Raw genomic sequence first — 21068 nt, forward strand, 5'->3', positions numbered from 1 at the left:
AAAAAAAAAAAAGGCCCCGAGTTCCATCCTCATCCCCGCCACCACTAGAAGCCTGCAGGAGCCATGAAGCCTCAAGTCCAGGGGTTTCTGAAATCTAGAGCCTCAGAATTTGACTGCAGGCCCTGCTGCTCTGGCTTCCTCTCAACTCACTCAGCTTTAAAGGGATGGGGTCCTCTTTGCCAGACCGGTGAGGGAGATTTATTGTTTCATAGCAGGCCGCAGTGGCTGACTCAGAACCTCCATTTTGGAAGCATACTTGATTATCTCAGCCATCTGAGGATTCATTTCGTTGGTGCCTTGCTCTCCCAGTTGGGTCCAGGAGCCCAGGAAGAGGAGCTGTTCCTCCCGGATCATGCCTGGTATCTTTTGTTTGTTTTTAATTTGTTTTGGGCCCTGAGCCTTTTGCATGCTTCGTAAACACTACCACAGAGCCACATCCACAGCCCCACAGGACGATGCCTGTATATACTGAATGTCCACATGTCTGTCCCGCTGACTGCCATTGCTGGCAAGTGATCCGACTCTTATGTCGTTGGTGTCTCCATGAAGCCGTCTCCTGGCCCAGCCCAGGGTTCAGCTTAACATGGAGGCAAGAACGACTGTAATGCATGGTATATCGGTAAACTGTCAGGTTCTGTTTTCTTAAATACAGTTTCAAAATGCAATTATTTTTCTGCTTTAAAAATTATATTGGACTGGAGAGATGGCTCAGCGGTTAAAGGCACTGGCTGCTCTTTTGAAGGTCCTGAGTTCAAGTCCCAGCAACCACATGGTGGCTCACAACCTTCTGTAATGGGGTCTGACACCCCCTTCTGGAGTGTCTGAAGACAGCTACAGTGTACTCACATATAATAAATAATAAATCTTTAAAAGAAATTATCTTTCCTTCCTTATAGCCTACAGGGAGGCATGTGTGGAGTCCGAGGGCTGCTGACCTACTGGGGAGCTGAGGTCTCTCTCCATTATGTAGCTTTGGGGATTTAGATTGTCAGGCTCAGCAGCAAACATTTTAAAACAATGATCTCCCTGGCCTCTTAGAGCTATTTGAGTTCACTTCGAAGAACAGTGAAGGTGCTGGAGAGATGGCTCAGCGGTTAAGAGCACTGGCTGCTCTTCCAGAGGTCCAAATTTCAAGTCCCTGCACCCACGTGGTGTGGCTCATGAACATCTCTAGTGATGTGTGGCGCCCTCTTCTGGCTGCAGGCAGGCACACATGGACCTGGCCGGCAGGGTCTTCCCACATCCATCAATCCTACTTATTACAGGTCATGGCCTGCGCGCCCCACCGTCCAGCGTGAACGCTCCAACGCAGGGCCAAGGCTTCCTCTCCCCAGAAGGCTCATCACGGTATAAGGCAGACATTGTGACGCCCTCTCCTTTGTCTCCCTGCCTGCATGGTGAGCTCCCCGGCCTCATTCCTTGGGACTGCTGAATCCATCGAACAGCGCCCCCAGTCAACCTCCTTTTATTCTTTTAAATTCTGTATGAATTGGCATATTTTGTCCACAGAGATAACTTATCAATTTATATTTTGGTTTTACCGAGACAGACCTGTGAAGCCCAGTCTGGTCTCCAACTCCCTATGAAGCTGAGACTGCCCTTGAATCTCTGACTATTCTGCCTCCTCCTCCTAAGTATGGGATCTGGGGTTGTGCACACCAGGGGGCATTCTACCGAGTAGCCTGGACCCCAGCTCTTCACTGGGGTTTCTAACTCGGCACATTGCATTTGTGGCGAGGCCTGTCCTGCACATTTCAGGATGCTTAGCAGTATCTCTGGCCTCCATCCACAAAATACTAATAGTGTTCCCTGCGCCACCATAGCCTCGGGTATCTCTAGACATGGCCAGCTGCTCCCTAGAAGACAGAACTGTCACCAAGTTGAGAACCACAGATTTACATAAATTTACTTGCTGTTACGTAGGAAAATGGGAATGGGCAATATTAAAAATGTAAGGCCAGTGCTGAAGTCACAGACATAAACACCAGAAAACTGGGCTTGTGGCTTCCTTGCTCCGGAGGATCGGTGGCAAGTTGGCTTAGCAGGTAAGTGCTGAGCGCAAGTGTGATGGCCTGAGCCTGATAGCGTGACTCACACGCTGGAAGGAGAGAAATCAACTCTCACAGTCGTCTCCTACCTCCACAGGTACTCTAGGGCTCTCAGACATGTTAGCATGCGTGCCCCACCTTCCACTAACTACGTAAGTGTAAAATATAAAATAGAACAAACCCATGAATGAAGGATTGGAGTCTGCCTTGGTGGGTGATGCATATCTAGTCACAGGGCTTAGGAGGCTGTGGCAGGAGGATGGTGAGTTTGAGGGTAGCATAAGATAAAACAGGGTGACTGTTTCAGTGGGGGTTGGGAGGGAGAGGAGACGAAGCTCCTCCCCCAACGCCCCATGAGTAGTTTCCTGCTTGCCAGCGTGACAGAGTGTAACAGTGACATAAAACAACACACATTTTCTTGTACAGAAGTCAGAATTCACCGGGCGGTGGTGGTGCACGCCTGTAATCCCAGCACTTGGGAGGCAGAGGCTGGCAGATTTGTGAGTTCAAGGCCAGCCTGGTCTACAGAGTGAGTTCTAGGACAGCCAGGGCTACACAGAGAAACCCTGTCTCAAAAAAACAAAAAACAGAAAAAAAAAAGTCAGAATTCTACAATGAGTCTTTCCTAAAGAGACACAAGGCGGCGCCTTCTAACCACCTGGCCTTCTAACCACCTGGCCTGCCACACTTCAGCTTCTCCTGAAAGCCGGGCTTTGTCTCATAGCTGTCAAAATTCTTTGTGTGTGATTTTTATTTTATTTTTTGAATTTTATTTATTTAATGTATGAGTGCTCTATTGCATATATATCTCTGCCTTCCTGAAGAGGACATCAGATCCCCTTATAGATGGTTGTGAGCCACCATATGGTTGCTGGGAATTGAACTCAAGGTCTCTGAAAGCGCAGTCAGTGAGTGCTCTTAGCTGTTGAGCCATCTCACCAGCCTTTATTTTATTTTATTTTATTTTATGTGAGTGTATATTTTGCCTGAATGCATGTATACCACATTCCTGCTTGGTGCCCGAAGGTACCAGAAGTTGGTAACGAGTCCCTGGAACTGGAGTTATGGATTGTTGTGGTCCACCATGTAGGTGTTGCAAAACAAACCCATGTCTTCTGGAAAAGCAGCCCGTGCTTGTAACCACTGAGCTATCTCTCTCTTCAGGCCCAGCTCTCAGCTATATGAGATCTTGTTTCAAAATAACAGAATCAATGAAGGTAGAAATTGCCGGCTAGATGGGGGTGAAAGCCAACACCAGGCAGCTGGCCTGACCAGGTCGTCGGACTCAGGACCAGGAGAGCAGGGTTCACACTCCCTTGGGCTTTGCTTCTTCATGCACAGTGCACATAGCTTTTTCTTTTGTTTTTTTTTTTTTTTTTTTTTTTTTTTTCAAGACAGGGTTTCTCTGTGTAGCCCTGGCTGTCCTGGAACTCACTCTGTAGACCAGGCTGGCCTCGAACTCAGAAATCTGCCTGCCTCTGCCTCGCACATAGAGTTCTTGATACTCAGTGCTCAACTACACTTCTAGAGAGGGGATTCCACTAGCCTGGAGGGTGGCCCACTCACTGGGACATTTTAGTGCTTTCCAACAGTCTTTCAACATGGGCTGGAGAGATCGCTCAGTGGGTAGAGCACTGACTGCTTTCAATTCCCAGCAACCACGTACATGGTGGCTCACATCCATCTGTAATGGGATCTGATGCCCTCTTGTGGTGTGTCTGAAGACAGTGCAGTGCATTCACATACATAAAATATTTTAAAAAAATATTTTTATCTTTCAACATTTACCTGATCCTGGCGGGAGACTGGTAGGCCGTTTCTGTGGTCACTATCTCCTTGCTAAGGTAGGTTAATAGCCTACTGGGGAGTCGGTGGGAGGCGCATCTGACTCTTGCAGGAGGAATGCAATAAGACTACATTTCCCACGAGGCCTTGCGCTGCTCACTACCCCGCTCTTGATCCAGTCGGGTCCGAACACCCACGGGTCAGAAGGGAAAAGAATGTCTGCTTCTGGTTCAGAGATGAGAACGTGATATTGCCTAGTCCCGCAGCTCTGGTCTCTAAGACGGAGACTTCCGGCCCTTAATGGAGCTGCCATTCCCTCCCCGAGAGGGGGATCAGGGAGGAGATGCGAAACTGCAACACTTCCGAACCTTTCGCTACAGTTCTGCAGCGTTTTCACTCTGGCCATCTAGTTTCTGCCCGGACTCCCTAGTGGCTGGGAGATTGAAAATCACGATGGGAGCCCAACCTATTACCAGTCATGTAGTGTAAGGCTCCTAGAGCCGACCACACGTCTACACTTTCGGAGGCCTACGCCGGGACCTCCCCCTCACCCCTCCCCCGCTTCCCTACTGTGTCCCGCCTCCGTGCCTTTGCAATTTGCAGTTTCCCTCCCCAGCAGGCTTAAGGCCTTTTCTGTGTGCTTCAGACTTGACTCCAAGATCCTCACCTCTAAGAGGCTGGAGGGACCCATTACCTCCCTCCCTGCAAGTTCTAGAGCTAGTCTCAGGAACATGTCCTCCAAGTCGTTCTTTCCTAAATGTTTGCCTGCTTTTCTCTATAAGGGTAGCGTCTGGCACTGTAGCTCCCGGTGTCCACGGAGACACCATGAGGAGACACACACGGGTGCAGAAGGGACTGGCGCCTGCCCTACATAGTCCTCACTGGGACTCATAGCCTAGGCCTGAGCTTGGGAACTGTCAGCTGGGGTGAAGATGGCCTGTGACCAGACAGGTGGGTAGCCTCGGGCTAGGCACTTTTGTGTTAACCACCAGCCAATTGCGGTGCTTGTGCTCTACACAGTCACAAGGTAGGAGGCTATAGACCCTGTTTGTGCGGGGCTTGGTAGCATTTGTTTCCCTTGGTGCTTGCCTGCAGCTAATTTCAAGCCCTGCATTAAGAACAGCCACAGACGGGCGCCCCCTAGTGTTATCCTTTGAGAAAAGTTGGGTCTTCACAGCTTTGAACTTAGTGTTAGAGCTCCTGTAGGCCTAAGTCTGGATTCCTGAGCCCTCAGTGGCATTGTATGCAACAGGCCACCTTAGGTACTGAGATTTCTCAATCCTCCAATGCAGCCTGTGCTCCAGCCCTTGGTCCTGGGTCTGAGAGCCTTGCGACTAAAGTCTCTATAAAGCTGTTATAAATCAGGGTGCCAGTGTGTCTGGCCGGGTCTTCCTGTGACGAGAAGACCCATGGGATCTGCAGCCCTACAGACTGGGGAAGGTTCTTGTCCTATCTGCATCTGACCCCCTGGGCAGCCCTGTGCTGGGCCTGCAGTGTGAACCTTTACATGGGGGACTCTCTCCACTGGCAGCACAGAAGTCAACGCAGATGTTGCAGAAGCCCAACCGGTGTGCAGTCCCTACCCATGTGATAGGATTATTAGTACTCTAGAGACAGGGTTTCTCTGTGTAGCCTTGGCTGTCCTGGAACTCACTCCGTAGACCAGGCTGGCCTCGAACTCAGAAATCTGCCTGCCTCTGCCTTCCAAGTGCTGGGATAAAAGGCGTGCGCCACCACTGCCCAGCTATTGGGCAGTATTTCTATTGAAATACTCCAGTTTGAAGTTATCCTGGGGGTGGGAGCATCTGTGTTCCTGTATGTGATAGTCAAACAGATGAAGCCACAAGAGGAGACATGGGAGGTTCAGGAAAACAAAATGTATTATGCTAATGGATATAGACACAGTAGCTCACACAGATCCATGACTGAAAGAAAACCTTGTGAAGTTACCCGTATTAGTCAGGAGGCACAGGAGCCAGGGGGATTGTCTTTCTGAGGAAAAGGAAGGCAGGCAAAGTAGATTTTGGGATTGGAAGAGTGCTGGCATCCCTTAAGTCTATGGTACCCAGGGCTTCGGGACCTGTGGCAAGGAAGGCTTGGTATAGCCATGTTTTGTTTTCACCGCTGCAGCTGGACTTATATGGGCACAGTGGTTCTTCCATAAATGTCTTTATGAAGAAAACATGGGGTGTAGGACAGTGACTGCCTAAGGGAGGTATTTGGTTCCACTCATCCTAGAGATATTGGGAAGGATTTGCTGCATCTTGTACACTGTGTCCACAGCATAAAATACTTTGGGAGCGCTGGCCTATGCACTGTGCAAGAAGTGCAAGTACAATGACATGGTAAAGAGGTTTAAGAAAGTTACTGGGGTTCCCCTGCAGCAAGAGACTCAGGCGAGATAAGGTCAGGTCAAAGTGTTTGGGGAAGCTTTTCAAGGACATCTGAGACACATAGAGGAAAGAAAATCTCAGGGTTCCAGGGACAGAAAGGCACACAGGTGGGGGACAGTATGGCTGGCATGTGTGAGGTGAGGCGACAAGGAGTGGAAGAGGCAAGAGCAGGCCAGGTCTGGAGCAAACACGAGACAACAGACAAGGAGTATAGTTTGCCCAGTTATAGACCAGTACTTTGAAATCACTTTCACACACTGCGCTCAAAGACAAATGACAACATTCTTATACATATTTGAGGATAACTAGAGTAATTGCCTGGGCCAAAGTGTCCTGTATCCTGGCATGCTTGTTTCTTGGAGAGGTGATTCACTGACAACATACTGTGTCATGGAATGTGATCTGGGTAGCAGAAAGAGATGGGGCAGGAAGGAAGTGGGTGGGGATGGAATGAAGGCAGGAGGAGGTGAGAAAGGAGCCCTGGTAGGAATCCAGTGGGAGGTAAGGTGAGTTCCGAGGAGGTGACGCTGGAGGAGGGGATAGATCAGAGAGGAGCCCGAGCTGCATCCACAGGCTGGAGCCTGGGAGACGTGGAAGGCAGATGGACCCTGTGGATTAAAGCAGGGAACAGGAGAGGGACAGCACGGAGAGGCAGCCTCACACGCCTGTCTTGGAGTTAGGCGAAAAGTATTCTGGTGGGGAAAGCAGGTAGGAAGGCACAGAGTGGGCCATTCTAGGCTGACCAGCAACAGAACCGGGGAGAACAGCAGCGTGTGAGAACCCGAAGCTTAGTCCTTGCTGCCGGGAGGAACTTGGGCCATCTGAGCCCGGAAAGACACCTGGCTCTGGTTCCCAGAAGCAATCCAGATCATCAGTTCACTAGGATCTTCTCTCTGGTGTCAGCCTGAGTGGGATATGGAAGGCAGTCGGAAGCTTCTAGAAGCTTCACCAATTGCTCTGAATCTGTGTTCATTGCCCTGGGACCTCAAATGTAGAGGTGTTCCCAGACAGCCCCACTCTGCCCTTGGACACTGGGTAGCACAATTACTGGGCTTGCTCAGATGTCAAGCATCTCCGGGAGGCTGTGCTGTACTCTGAGGGGAGCTTCCAGTCACGGCGACATGGATCTTTACGTGCACCATGAGAGCCGAGCTTCGGCTAAAAGCTTTCCCACAGTCAGTGCATTTATAAGGCTTTTCCCCCGTGTGAGTTCGCTGGTGTTCAATGAGGGAGGAGCTTTGTGCGAAGGCCTTCGGGCAGTCCTTACATTGATAAGGCTTCTCTCCGGAGTGGACTCTCAGGTGCCGGACCAGAGCTGAACAGTCACTGAAGGCTCTCCCACACACATCGCACTTGTAGGGCTTCTCCCCAGTGTGGATGCGCTGGTGCTGTGTCAGGTGGGTGCTCTGGCTGAAGGCTTTGCCACACGTATCACACTCATAGGGCCGCTCGCCTGTGTGTACTCGCTGATGCTGGGTGAGGTGGGTGCTGCGGCTGAAGGTTTTCCCACATTCCTCACATTTATAAGGCTTCTCCCCAGTGTGAATCCTCTGGTGCTGTGTCAGGTGGGCCACGCGACTGAAGGCTTTACCGCACTCTTTACACGCATGGGGCTTTGCTCCTGTGTGAACGACCTGGTGCTGGACAAGGTGGGTGCTCCGACTGAATATCTTCCCACACTCAATACAGGCATAGGGTGTCTTCTGGGAGTGGCTCTTCTTGCGGGTCCCCAGGGCTGACGTGTTCTGGAATGTTTTCACACATTCACCATCCTTGGAGGACTTCTTCTCTGAGTGTGTATCTGGAGACACTGTCCCATTATCAAGTAAGGAGCCAAACTTCTCCTCTGAAGAAGCCTTGTCTTGGGAAGGGAGGTTGGGCCACATGCTGGAACTCTTTCCTGAGGCATCAGACTCATGGCCAGGCTGGTCTTTGGGGGCATCCACGTGAGGTCCCAGAGCTTTTCTGAAATCCGTCTCTTGGGCAGCAGACTTCATCCAGAGTGCTCCTAGGAGCTCTGGCTGGCTCTCTGAGCTGCTCTCAGGTTTACAAGTGTGGGCAAGGGTAGATTTTGGGGAAACGCTTCCCATGATGGTTTCAGTGGCCATTTCTGGTGGCTCCAATTCATCTGTATTGCTCTGTTTGCAACTTGCCTCTTCACGGTCCACGCCTGGCTCCCATCCTGCAATTATTCAAAAAGCACAGTTATTTTTTTCACCACGGATCCTCACATAAGCCTCTTCATCTGCTTGAGGCCCAGCTCACCTACGCTGAAAGGGAAGATGTGGGTCACTCTTCTCACATGGCCTCATTTTCAAAGTTTCCCCTTTGGGGTCTTGGGTAAGAAAAAGGATTTAGGTTTCTCCTCTTATATGACCCTAAACTGCCCCATGGTTCTGATTTTTCCACCCTCAACCATGACATCCATTTTGCTAAGGCTCCTGATCCAGCTAAAATGCCAAAAGCAAAACTTTCATGTGGACAAAATCAGAATGAAACCAGAGTGAAGGGTCCTTGTCAGGTACCTGTGCACCCCCTCCCTGCAATCTTAGGCAGACCGCTGTGAGTCTAGGCTCTGTCCCTTAAACTCAGCAGCTGTCTTTGGGAATAGTGGCCAAATGAAATCAGTCCAGACGTCTGCCTGTGACTGTCATTTCTCACAGCAGGAGTTAGCGAATCTCTGTGGAGAGTGGGTGATCTGCTTCTGAAGCTCAGAGTAACAGGAAGGAGAGGTGCACCTGCACTGACCAGCCTTCATAGGTACAGAGGGTGTCTGATCATACTACATCTGGCAACACTTAACAGATGAATCCCAGGGATGAGTCAGAGAAGGATGTAATAGTTATTGTTCTAGTCTACAGTAGGGCTCAGTGGACTCAGAGAGCTCTAATCCCAGACTTTGAGCTGCCAAGTAGTCAATCCTTCCTTTTGTCCCCCCCCCCCCTCCCAGAGGGTTTCTCTGTGTAGCCCTGGCTGTCCTGGAACTCACTCTGTAGACCAGGCTGGCCTAGAACTCAGTAATCCAACTGCCTCTGCCTCCCAAGCACTGGGATTAAAGGCGTGCGCCACCACCGCCCGGCTCCAAGTGGTCAATCCTTAAACAACATCGCCATCATCTGGACCTCAGTCTGTGATGCTGCTTGCCTGCCAGGGCTGCTGGCTTATATCAGGTTTTGTTACTTGCTACATTTCAAGTGCAGTAACTTTCACTGCCTCATTTCCATTCCAGGAGGTACTCAGTGTCTCCACTGTAGATGAGGAGACTGAGGTGCTGAGTCCCTGGTATGAGATTACAGGGTTAGCTAGGCACTGTCAAGGATGCCTTTAGTCCCAGCACTTGGGAGATGGAGCCAAGAGAATCTGAGTTCAAGGCCAGCCTAGTCTACATACCTTGTTCCAAGCCATAGTACTATTACACAGTAGTTCCAATCCAGGAGCTACATAGTAAGACCTCTCCTCAGTAAACAAACAAACAAACAAACAAACAAATCACAGGATTAGTAGATATGCTGAGGCGTTTGTACTTGATCAGTTAGCTTGCAGCCAGATTGGGACTTGCTCTGCAAGCTTTTGGTCTAGATCGAGTCCTTGCATCCTACCAAACTTCTACGGGCTGGGATGTATATGTGTGGGTCTCCTTGAACGACAAGAGACCATTCTAGCTCAGGGCATCTAACCATTCCTCATCCCCCAGATCATATAGGCTAGCACAGGGAAGGCTACAAGAGCGTACACAGGGATACTTATTTCTTTTCACACCCTCTCAAGGGATCCAGCTATTTCATCTTGGTCAGTAGCTTACACTTCCCTGGGGGAAATGCGTCAGGCTTACTGTTAGTTCTTGGGATTTGCTGGCCAAAGGCAACCAGAAGATCTGACTGGTTCAGTGAGGCTCCTAATAGATACTGCTTGCTGTTTCCCTCTGTCCACTTAGGTAAGAAACCAGTCGGGGACTGATGGGCTGCTTCTGCTCACCTTAGGGAGATGCTAAGCTCAGATGTCACTCAGTAGGCTTACTTACATGCGTGCAAGGCCTGGGTTTGACTCCTGAGCTACCTAAAGCTGGGTGTAGCGGTACATCCCAGTAAGCCCAGCATTTGGGAGGTGGAACAAGGAGGAGCGAGGACCAAGGTCATTTTCAGCTATGTAGCAAATCTGAGGGAAGTGTGGGTACAAAAGACCTTGGGTTGTTTTTTTTAAAAAACAAAACAAAACAAATAAAACTAATGCAAAAACATGCAGGCCTAATGGAGATACAGACTGTGAGAGGGTAAGAGGAAGCCAGCTAGCTCAGTGTCAAGTGCTCACTCCTGCGGCATCGCGATGGATCTTCTGGATTCTGCTGGATCTAAGCCCCTTGCCCTTGATCGCTTGGGATCTGGTCACTTGTAACCATGGCCACGGTACACACGTGATAAGGAGTACCCCAGCAATCCCGGACTAGAGCTCGACCATGCAGTCAGCCTGTGCCAGAGCCGTCAGTGAGCACGCGCCTGCTGCTCCTTCTTACCTCTCCTGTCCAGCAGTTGAGTCATATCCTCCACCAGAACGGCGGCCTCCTTTCCACTCTTTGGGCACTGAGCACCCACCCAGGCCTGGATCTCAGGGGGCAGTGCACCCAGGAACTGCTCCAGCACCAGCAACTCCAGCATCTGTTCTTTGGAGGATGACTCTGGCCTCAGCCACTGGCAACATAGCTCTCGCAGTTGGGCTAGCGCTTGGTGGGGGCTGGATGCCTCCTCATAGCGGAAGTGCCTGAAGCGCAAGCGTGCAGCCTCAGGGTGGGCAGTAAAGCTAGGGCTGGATTCCTGGCTCTGGGACTCGCTAGCTTCTTCCTCCTCTTTGACCTTCACCTGAAGGAAGCTATCCTGTTCCCACAGAACTGGGCTCAGAGGGCTCTTGGGGATGGCCATAGGGCAGAAGAGTTCAGTGAGTCACAGGGATGACTCAAGCCTCAGATTGAGGTCTGAAGAAATGTCAGAGCTTCATCACCATCTGAAAAGAGGGAGGGGAGGGGCAGGCTTGAGATAGCCAGACTGGCTTCCAGTTCATCACCATCCTGCCCCATCCGCGCGCGTGCGTACTACCAAGCCTGACACAATCCCTTGCTTCTCTTAAATGTATGCATTTGGCCAGTGAGATGGATTACCCGGCAAAGCTGCTTTGCCACCAAAACACACTGTCACACTAGAAAAAGATGAGTATAATGACCATGTCAGTGCCCACGCCGAATTAAGGATACTCAGTGGTTCCATGCGCTCATAATATACAACAGAGGGGAACTCACTAAGCTCCAGCACAAAGTTTCAAATCCACGGCCACAGATGATCCTGATTAAATTCAGTGGGCCTTAAAAACACAACAGTCATGAGTGTAGGAAGATTTGTAAGGAGGATGGGGGGAGGGATAACTGAGGTGGGAGGAAAACTGGTGTGTGTGTGTGGGGGGGGCGGTTTACAGTAATAGGAATGCATGGCATATATGGATGGAATTCTCAAGGAACAATTCAGCAGTGAGATGGCTCCACAGGTAAAGGTGCACATTGGTGGAAGAACTGAATCCTGCTTGAGTACCATATACAAAAATAAAAAATCAACTTAGGGGCTGAGATTAAGAGATCCTGACCAAAAATAAATAAGTAAATAAATAAGTAAGATTGGATTCTCTTCCAGAGGATCCAGCACCCACAGAGGGGCTCACAAGTGTCTGTAGTTGCAGTGTCAGGTTACCCTTTTCTGGTTTCCACAAGTACCAGGCATACAAGCGGCACACAGACACACATGTAGGCAAAATAATCATACATATAAAATGATTGCTACCTGAGATTTATGGAGTTGGTCTTCTAAAGAATTTTCAGAGCCTTTGCATAATTAGTCTTGAGATGTGCCAGGCAAACCAGGAAGTCTAGTGCGGCTGAAAACTGCTTAAGGTGATGGTTCTTTCAAGACAAGCCCTAGGTCAGATAAGTTTTGGTATGCAGAGCTGACCATCTCATTGCTTGCATTCAGTCCTTGAGAGGCTGATCTGATCCCCCTGCTGCCGAGAAGCCTAAAATTCATCCTGTAAGGTCTCTCTCTCTTTGATAAACTGCCTCAGAACACACCCAGAACACTGAGGCAGAACTTGAAAAAAGAATAAAGTGACTTCAACAAGGCTAAGGAGATGGCTCAGTCTGGTGAGGTGGTAAGTGAGCACGACCTCACCGGAGATGGAGGCCGAGTACAGGTGAGTGACCTGTAAACTAACTAACTAACTAACTAACTAACTAACTAACTAACTAACTAACTCTCTCTCTCTCTCTCTCTCTCTCACACACACACACACACACACACACACACACACACACACACACACACACACACACGGGACAGCACTTGGGAGGCAGAGGCAGGCGGATTTCTGAGTTTGAGGCCAGTATGGTCTACAGAGTGAGTTCCAGAATAGCCAGGGCTACACAGAGAAACCCTGTCTCGAAAAACCAAAACCCAAACCAAACCTAACCAACCAAACAAAAAATTCTAATTTCTGTTGTGGTTCTTTCTTTCTTTCTTTCTTTCTTTCTTTCTTTCTTTCTTTCTTTCTTTCTTTCTTTCTTTCTTTCTTTCTTTCTTTCTTTCTTTCTTTCTTTCTTTTGAGTTTAAATTTTATTCTACAAAAAGATAAAGAAAACTGATAGGCAGTTATACTGTCAATTGTTCTGTTTGTTTTTTTAAGATTTATTTATTTATTTTATGTATATAAGTACACTGTAGCTGTTTTCAGACACCCCAGAAAAGGGCATCAGATCTCATTATGGATGGTTGTGAGCCACAATGTGGTTGCTGGGATTTGAACTCAGAACCTTTGGAAGAGCAGTCAGTGCTCTGCTCTTAACCGCTGAGCCATCTCACCAGCCACCCCCGCCCCTTTTTAAAGTGACATGAAACACAAATAAAAATAAATATGTCATAGAAACAGCCAGTTGCCCAGTCCCTGGGGCAGAAGTGTCTGCCCTGCTGAGAGAGGAGGGAAGCCCACATCACACCAGCAGCTGGATCACCCTGGTGATGCTCCTGGGCCTCAGGGCATCCTGAGAAAGACGACAGAAAACTAAAGCCAGGTACCAGAGCTTGGGGCAACCTCATCTCCCTCCCTTTCCCCAGCTCCTCTGGCGGCAGTGTGGCCTTGGTGGTTATCTGTTGCACCCACTTTAACCCACCTGGACCCTCTCTCTGCTCCCTCTGAAGAGGGTACAAGGAAAAAAACCTGTCTTGGGCAGGCTTGAGGGAATCTTCTGGTGAGTCCCCAGCCTGCCCTGAGTTACACAAGCAGATAACAGTCATTTTACACCACAGTGCACATGAGCACACACATGCAAACACATACACACATTCACTTAAACACAGCTGGGCTGAGCTCTCTTCCAGGGAGGGTCCTGGGTCAGGTCCCCTCCTGTCCAAGTATCCCAGAGTGCCCAAGCCTCCCCCAGCCTCTGCACTGTAGACGACGCAGCCTGCCTGACTTTCTCTCCCCAGCACACTAGAAGACTATGGCAAACAGACTGTGGAAGGCGAAAGGCACAGACTCGGGTCCCTGAAAAGCAGAGGGCGGACACTGCCTGCTTATTAGTTCATCATCACAGGACTTGGGTATTCATAAAGGGCCTAGAGTCAAGCTAGTGGCACGGAACAGATGCTGAGGGAGGGATTGCAGCAACTCAACACACAGGGCAACCGAGTCAGCAGAGTCTGGAGGTGAGCAACGGGCAGTTTAGCACTTTTCCGACTGGCGCTGACTTCCTGGGAACAGGTCAGCAGAGGAGCCAGAAAGTCATCCTTTGGGGGAGGGCGATTTCTCTCAGCAGCAACACTGGGCAAGAGCAACTTAGCCAAATGCACAGAAAACCATGGCTCAGGAGACCTGGGCGTGTGGCAACCACGGGACGTGGGAAGCAAAAGGTCTGTGTAGGAACAAGGAATGTGATGCCCCAGACAGCCTTCCCCACTGATGAGGACTCACGTCCTGAGCCGTGGATCCACATGGACCCTGATACTGACTGCTACTGGCTGTCCCACCTAACCAGCAAAACACACCCCACTCTTTGCAACATGCTCCCAGAACAGGAAACATCATTTTTAGTTGTAAGTCATAAATACATGATCGTTGTGGTTCTTTCTAATATAATCTCACAACTCAGCAGCCTAAGTCAGGAAGATTGAAAGTTCAAGACCATCCTGGGCTACAGAGCAAAACTTTTCTTTCTCAGCAGCAAACAAACAAATCAACCCTGGACATCCTTCCCCTCCTTAACCGAGGCTCTGTGCGGACAGATAACCGCGGACGTGCTGCCCCTGCTCTGCTGCATTTCCTATTGCTCTCCACCCCTCGACCACAGCACAGTTACGCAACTGCTTGTTTACTATCCATCTGCCCGGACTGCAGGGCCTTTCCCCCTTAGGATAGAATAGAGTTTATTCAGGGCATGGGGAGAGGAGTTGAAAGGCAGAGAGAGGAGGAGGAGAGGCGGCCATGAGCACGTGGAGAGAAAGGGGGAGAGGGTAAGGGAGCAAGGGAAGAGAATCGGGCTCTTCCAGTCCAGGCATTTTGACGCCTGACTCTAATCCCAGCACTCGGGAGGATGAAGGAGGAGGATTTGAAGACTGTGTGAGCTACCTAGCAAGCCATTGCTTGTTCCACAAACAGGAGGGGCAGAGAGAGGAACAGACACAGGAGCTTCAGTTCACCTTATTGTCTACACAAATGCAAATGCAAGTTTTGCTTAATAAGTCTTCATTGAGTGTCTTCTTGGTACCCAGCTCTGCTAAGGATGCCAAGATGATGAAGACATGGGACCTGTGCTCAGTGCCTTTACTAGACAGATACGGGCAGGTTGATAAAATAACGATATGGAACAGGAATAGGAGAAAATAAAGACAGGCCCTGGAAACTATTTGCTAGGTGACCCTAGCCGCGTGCGTCTGTTAACACATGATTCTCTATGAGTCAGTATTTCTGTTTCCATTTTATTTATTTATTTTTGTTTGTTTGTTTGTTTTTTGAGACAGGGTTTCTCTGTGTAGCCCTGGCTTGCCTCGAACTCAGAAAATCCGCCTGCCTCTGCCTCCCAGGTGCTGGGATTACAGACGTGCGCTGGGATTACAGACAGCCACCACCACCCGGCTTCTGTTTCCATTTTAAAAGCCAGGGAATTGGAGCTGGAGAGATGGCTCGTGGTTAAGAGCACCAACTGCTCTTCCAGAGGTCCTGAGTTCAATTCCCAGCAACCACATGGTGGCTCACAACCCTCAGATCGCTGATGCAAGCCTGGCACACAGAGTGAGTTCCAGGACAGCCAGGACTACAGAGAAACTCTGTCTCGAAAAACAAAACAAAAACAACTCCACCCCAACCCCATTAAAAAAAATCTGGGGAAACTGAATTAGCCTCCAGGGTTATTTTTTGTCAGCATCTAGGGTTATCTTTGGTCAGCACTCGGAGAACTGGTCTCGGACCTCCTGCACCTGATGTCCTCCGGTCTTTCCTATATGGGGGCTGACTCTCAGCCTTTCCAAACTGCACCACAGTAAACAAGGAGTGCTGCTTGGGGCTATGAGAACCGACCCACCTCATGCATTTCTAGTAGGGGCCACTCAGCTAAAATGCCCTTCACAGAAAATGTTATGGGCTGGTGAAAACGGTTTGGCAAGTAACGGAGCTTGTCGCCAAGCCTGACACCCTAAATCCAACCTCTAAGACCCATTATGATAAAAGGACAGAACCAACTCCTTGAAGTTGTCCCCTGACCTTTACACATCTGCCATGGCTTCTGTGTGTGTGCACACATGTACACACACACACACACACACAATATAGAAAGAGCTTTAAAATGGCCATGCATTTTGGCTCAAGATTACATTTCATTTTAAGACTAGCTCTCCTTACATAACAGAACTCACAATCCTCCTGCCTTCTGACTTCAGTATTAGTTGGCTTCAGAACCAATCCCCATTTCTAGATAGGGAAGCTACTAACATCTGGAAAGGGACCACACTTCCTTCAGAGGCTTGGTACTTACAGTGCAGGACTTCATCCCAATGCTATTATATAGCATAGCAGCATGCGCTCCCTCAGTCATTAGAATACTCTAGTATATCCCCAAAATGTTCATATTGTCTCTGATATTGCAGTAAATCCCAAGTACAAACTAACAGTCCAGAAGAAATATTTAAAAAAAAATTAGTCAAGATAAAACCAGCAAATTAATATATATTAATATAAGTTAGTATATATTAAACACATATGCATATATTATATGTGTGTGTGTGTGTGTGAAATGTGTGTGTGTTTTGAGACAGGGTTGCCTTAGTTTGAACCTTCTACTGCTATGATAAAATATTGGTCAAAAGCAAGCTGGGGAGGAAAGGGGCTATTTTTCTCACAAATTACAGTCCAGCTTTGAAGGAAGTCAGACTATTAACTCACGGTAGGAACCTGGTTGCAAAACTGAAGCAGAGGTCGTGGCGGAATGCGTGCTCCCAAGGCTTGCTCAGTCTGTTTTCTTATATAACCCAGGATCACCCACTCAGGGGTGGTACCTGGGCTGGGTCCTCCCATGTCAATAATTAATCAGGAAAATGCCCTTATAGATTGGCCTACAAATCATCTCTTGGAGGCGTTTTCTCAGTTGAGGTTCCTCTTCCCAAATAACTCTAACTTTCATCAAGTTGTAACCAACCAAGCAACCCAAACCAAATAAAAACCACCAGGATACATACAGGGGCTTACTATAAAGTCCTGGATGGCTTGGAACTGGATACATAGACGAGGCTGTGACGAAAGGAACATGAGCCACCATACCTGGCTCAATTAATATACACCTTATGGGGGATTAAAGCAGCTCCAGGGGCTGAAGAGAGGGCTCGGCGGCTGAGAGCACTGAGTGCTGATCCAGAGGACCCAGGTTCAATCCTCAGCATCCACACAGCAGCTTACAACTGCTTGTAATTCCAAGATCTGACACCCTCACACACACATACAGGCAAAACTCCAATGCACGTAAAATAAAAAATAGGTAAACAAAGCAGCTGGAATGCTTGGCGTGGTGGCTTACATGGTGGCTTACACCAGCAATTCCAGGGCTTGGGAGGCAGAGGCGGGAAGACCATGTTAGTCAGCGTCTCAACCAGACACTGAGGATTTCAGTCACAAGCCCATCTCAAAGTCCATCGAAAAGCTATTTCTGTCGGTCGCTTCATCAGTCACTCGACGTGACACACAAGGCCGCGACGCATTAGCCGTGGCACAACCTGTCGGACACAAACAGCCGGTCGGCCAGTCCCACGTCTGGTCTGTCAGCCTTCACTTCAGTCCGTCCGTCCCACACTCTGTCCTGTACTCACAGGCCGTTAGGTTTGCCGTGGGCGTTCGCAGCTCTCACCCTTCCACGCCAGGGTTCCCGCGCTCACCGGATCGCCAGAACTCCCAGCAGACACTTCCAGAGGCGCCCTGGTGACGCAACACATGCGCCTTCGTGCCCAGGGACCACAACTCCCAGCGTGCCTAGTACAGGCGAATGGCCACCTGGACTACAAGTTCCAGAAGGCACAGCGCAAATTTCTTGGGCCCGCGGGGAGTTGTAGTTCTGAATGCCTGCTGGGGTTGGGTTTTGGGAGGACTGTGATGGTTGTTGAGACAGAGGTGGCTGTGATTAGAAGTTGTGGGATGCGTGGGAAGTTGGGGCATGCAAGTGAGTGAGGTCCATCCTCTGGTGGCTCACAACCATCTAACTCCAGCCCCAGGAGTTTTGGTGCCCTCTTTTGGCCTTCGTAGGCACCAGGCACACAAATGCTGCACCGATATACGAGCAGGCAAAATACCCACATACATGACTTTTTTTTTTTTTTTTAAATTACATTTATTTGCTCTGTGTGTGTGTTCTTGTGTGTTGTGGGGTATGTACCACAATGCACGTGAAGAGGTTAGGAGACAACTTGTGGGAGTCAGTTCTTTCCTTTTACCAAGTGAGTTCTGTAGGTCAAACCAGTCTTAGCAGCAAATACTTTACCCACTTTTTCGGCTTGCCAGCCATATTTTGCTTGGTTTTCTTCGGTGCTGGGGAACCTGGAACTTTACTCACACATTAAGCACAACCTCAAGCCCTAAACTGTAATCCTTCCTCAGCCTTTGTCCTCAGTTTATTTGAATGTAACCAGTCTTAGCTAACAAACAGTAACCACGTGAGACAGCTGGAGGTGGAATGTGTGTGTGTGTGTGTGTGTGTGTGTGTGTAGGCCATTTCAACATCACAGACAGCTCCCAGACTTTTAGGCAAGGTGCCTAACTCGGAGACCTTTACTGTTGGGATTTGCTAAACTGTCTACAAGTTTGCTTGTCTTCGAGCTGCACACAAAGTGAACGAACAGTGCGCTGAGTCACAGTCTGTTTAACAGCCTCAGCTCCATGGTAGCAAATTTCATAGAGAGCAGCCACAGGATGCAGGCAACCGCACAACAGAAAGATGTAAGGTGGTCAGTGCTTTGATGAGAAAATTGCTAGTACAGCAATCTCAACCAAATTCAGTTCCTCACAGAGACTCTCGGTGAGAAAGAAACACTTTGCTACTTCCAACAGGGGCAGGGGTACTGAGCAGGCTCCTTGTGTGAGGATCAGCATCGTTGTTGTCTCTGTGCCCACCCCTCCTTCCCTACCTTGTTTGCAAGCTGGGGGAGCAGCAGGGGGGTTGTCAAGGGACGGCAGCACCCAGTTGTGGACACAACTGATTCTGTGAAGCAGCAGGAGAGGCCTGAGGTGAAGGTTGGCACTGTGGAAATGTGGAGCACAGGTGACTCTTTCCAGGGACTGGAAGAGAAAAGGAACAGAGCCCTTCTTAATCATCTCTGACCTGCAGCTACCAGAGGTTAGGAGTGCTAAACACTACCAGTCCAAACCTCTTATGACAGATGGCCCCGTGACTCATTTTTGGCCAATAAATTGTAAGTGTACCCACTTTGTATATGACAAAGGCTTCTGGGAAGGCCTTTCTTTGAAATATGAGAAAGGTGAGTATTGGGCTGCTCTACTTTTCTGTTTCTCCCAGAATTGATTACAGATACAATGACTGAGGCTTTAGCAGTTTGCTGAGGACCATGAGAAAAAGGCAAAAGACCACAGTGGCACCTCCAACATAAGTGAGTCACTGAAATCTTAACTACTGTAATTGGGTGTTCATGTGAAAGTCTGATATTACTTTCTAATGTAACATACCTAATTATCTTTGTTCTGGTAATTAGTAATATTTGCTCTGGGTCTAATTTTCTTCATTTAGAATATGGTTGCATATGCCATCTATCTATCTATCTATCTATCTATCTATCTATCTATCTATCTATCTATCTATCTATCATCCATCCATCCATATGAATTTGACACAGGGTTTTTCTGTGTAATACTGGATATCTATGGACCAGGCCAGCTTCATACTTAATAGAATTTGCCTGCCTCTATCCTTGCCTCCTGAGTGCTGGGATTAAAGGCCTGTGTCACACTTCCTGGCTCATTTAGAATATGCTGCTATTGCATAGAGCTACCACACAGTCAGCTAGCTCATGATGCTCCTTTTCTTAGCTTTGTGAATGAAAAGCTACCAGCCAAGGTATGACTTATTATGAGTTATATGAAAACTCAGCTGAGTTATTATGAAAAATCAATCTTGGCAAAGGAAATGAGAGGCCGACTTCAGAAATGCGAATGCAGAGAAGCAAATTCTGGACATCAACAGAGTATTGTGGGTACCCTGGAGATAAACAAAAATGCTGATGCAAAGCATCCTGGGAGCCAGGTGCACTCCAAAGGAGTTTCCCGGTTCTTAGATAAGAACAGAGGTGAGAAGATGTGACGGCCCGCACTCGGATGCTGGACCATTCCCACAAAGTGGCAACAACGGCTGTTACCAGGATGAGTGTTCAAGGCGGCGTACTGACAGGCAACTGTTCTGTACAACTAAGACATTTGATTCGGTGTCCCTGGGGCTCAAGCATTTGGTTATAGATGAGTTGTGCATATTCCATAGTTTGTTTCTTCTTAGGCTAAGTAGGTTTCCTCATTCTATGAGGAGCCAGAGATAACAATAAATGGTCTTTTTGTCAGGAACAGCAATGGATACAGACTGCCCCCCCCTTTTTTCTTTCTTTAAAAATTTTTTTTGGTTTATTTTATGTATATTTGTACACTGTTGTTGTCTTCAGACACACCAGGAGAGGCCATCGGATTCCATTACAGATGGTTGTGAGCCACCATGTGGTTGCTGGGAATTGAACTCAAGACCTTTGGAGGAGCAATCTTTTTCTTCTTTGGAAGAGCAGCCCCCTTTTTCTTAAGAGCGCATGTGGAGGAAGGTAGATAAGGGTGAAGTTCCCTGTATATATTAAAATGGTCATTAGAATATCTTACTTTTGGGGCCTGGAGAGATGGCTTGGTGGTTAAGAGTACTGTCTGTTCCTCCAGAGGTCCTGAGTTCAATTCCCAGCAACCATATGGTGGCTCACAGCCATCTGTACTCGGATCTGATGCCCTCTCGGGCATGCCAGCTCTATATGCAGAAATGCCACTCATATACATAAAGAAATGAATCTTTAAAAAAGTATCTTGCTTTGTATAAACGTTCCTTGGCATTAAGAGCTGACAGGGAGGCTTTCCAGTAGTCGTTCTGCAGTAACCTCCGACGACGTGGAGCAGGGGGGAGGAGCTTGGAGAACAACGGGGGTCACGTGATCTTACGGGGCGCACCCCCTGAGCACAGGTCAGTGACGTCACACCACACCAGTTCACCGTATCAGAGTTCTTCAAGTAACAAAGACTAAGAAAC

General features: G+C 48.7%; 1 protein-coding gene across 2 annotated transcripts; it reads right to left on the minus strand.

Annotated features, from left to right (window-relative positions):
• Positions 1-5695: 5695 nt before the first annotated feature.
• On the minus strand, positions 5696-17718 carry Zscan22 (zinc finger and SCAN domain containing 22). 2 transcript variants are annotated; one of them, XM_052171073.1, is made up of 3 exons: positions 17605-17718; positions 10737-11221; positions 5696-8408 (listed from the first exon to the last, which is right to left on the minus strand). In XM_052171073.1, the coding sequence occupies exons 2-3, from the start codon at positions 11137-11139 to the stop codon at positions 7291-7293; spliced, it is 1521 nt and encodes a 506-aa protein (XP_052027033.1). In that variant the 5' UTR covers positions 11140-11221; positions 17605-17718; the 3' UTR covers positions 5696-7290. The 2 variants fall into 2 exon arrangements, with proteins under 2 accessions (XP_052027033.1, XP_052027040.1); XM_052171080.1 differs by lacking the exon at positions 17605-17718 and adding an exon at positions 17316-17597.
• Between the last annotated feature and the right edge of the window lie 3350 nt (positions 17719-21068).

This window comes from Apodemus sylvaticus, chromosome 1 (genome assembly GCF_947179515.1).
Source record: "Apodemus sylvaticus chromosome 1, mApoSyl1.1, whole genome shotgun sequence".
NCBI lineage: Eukaryota > Metazoa > Chordata > Mammalia > Rodentia > Muridae > Apodemus > Apodemus sylvaticus.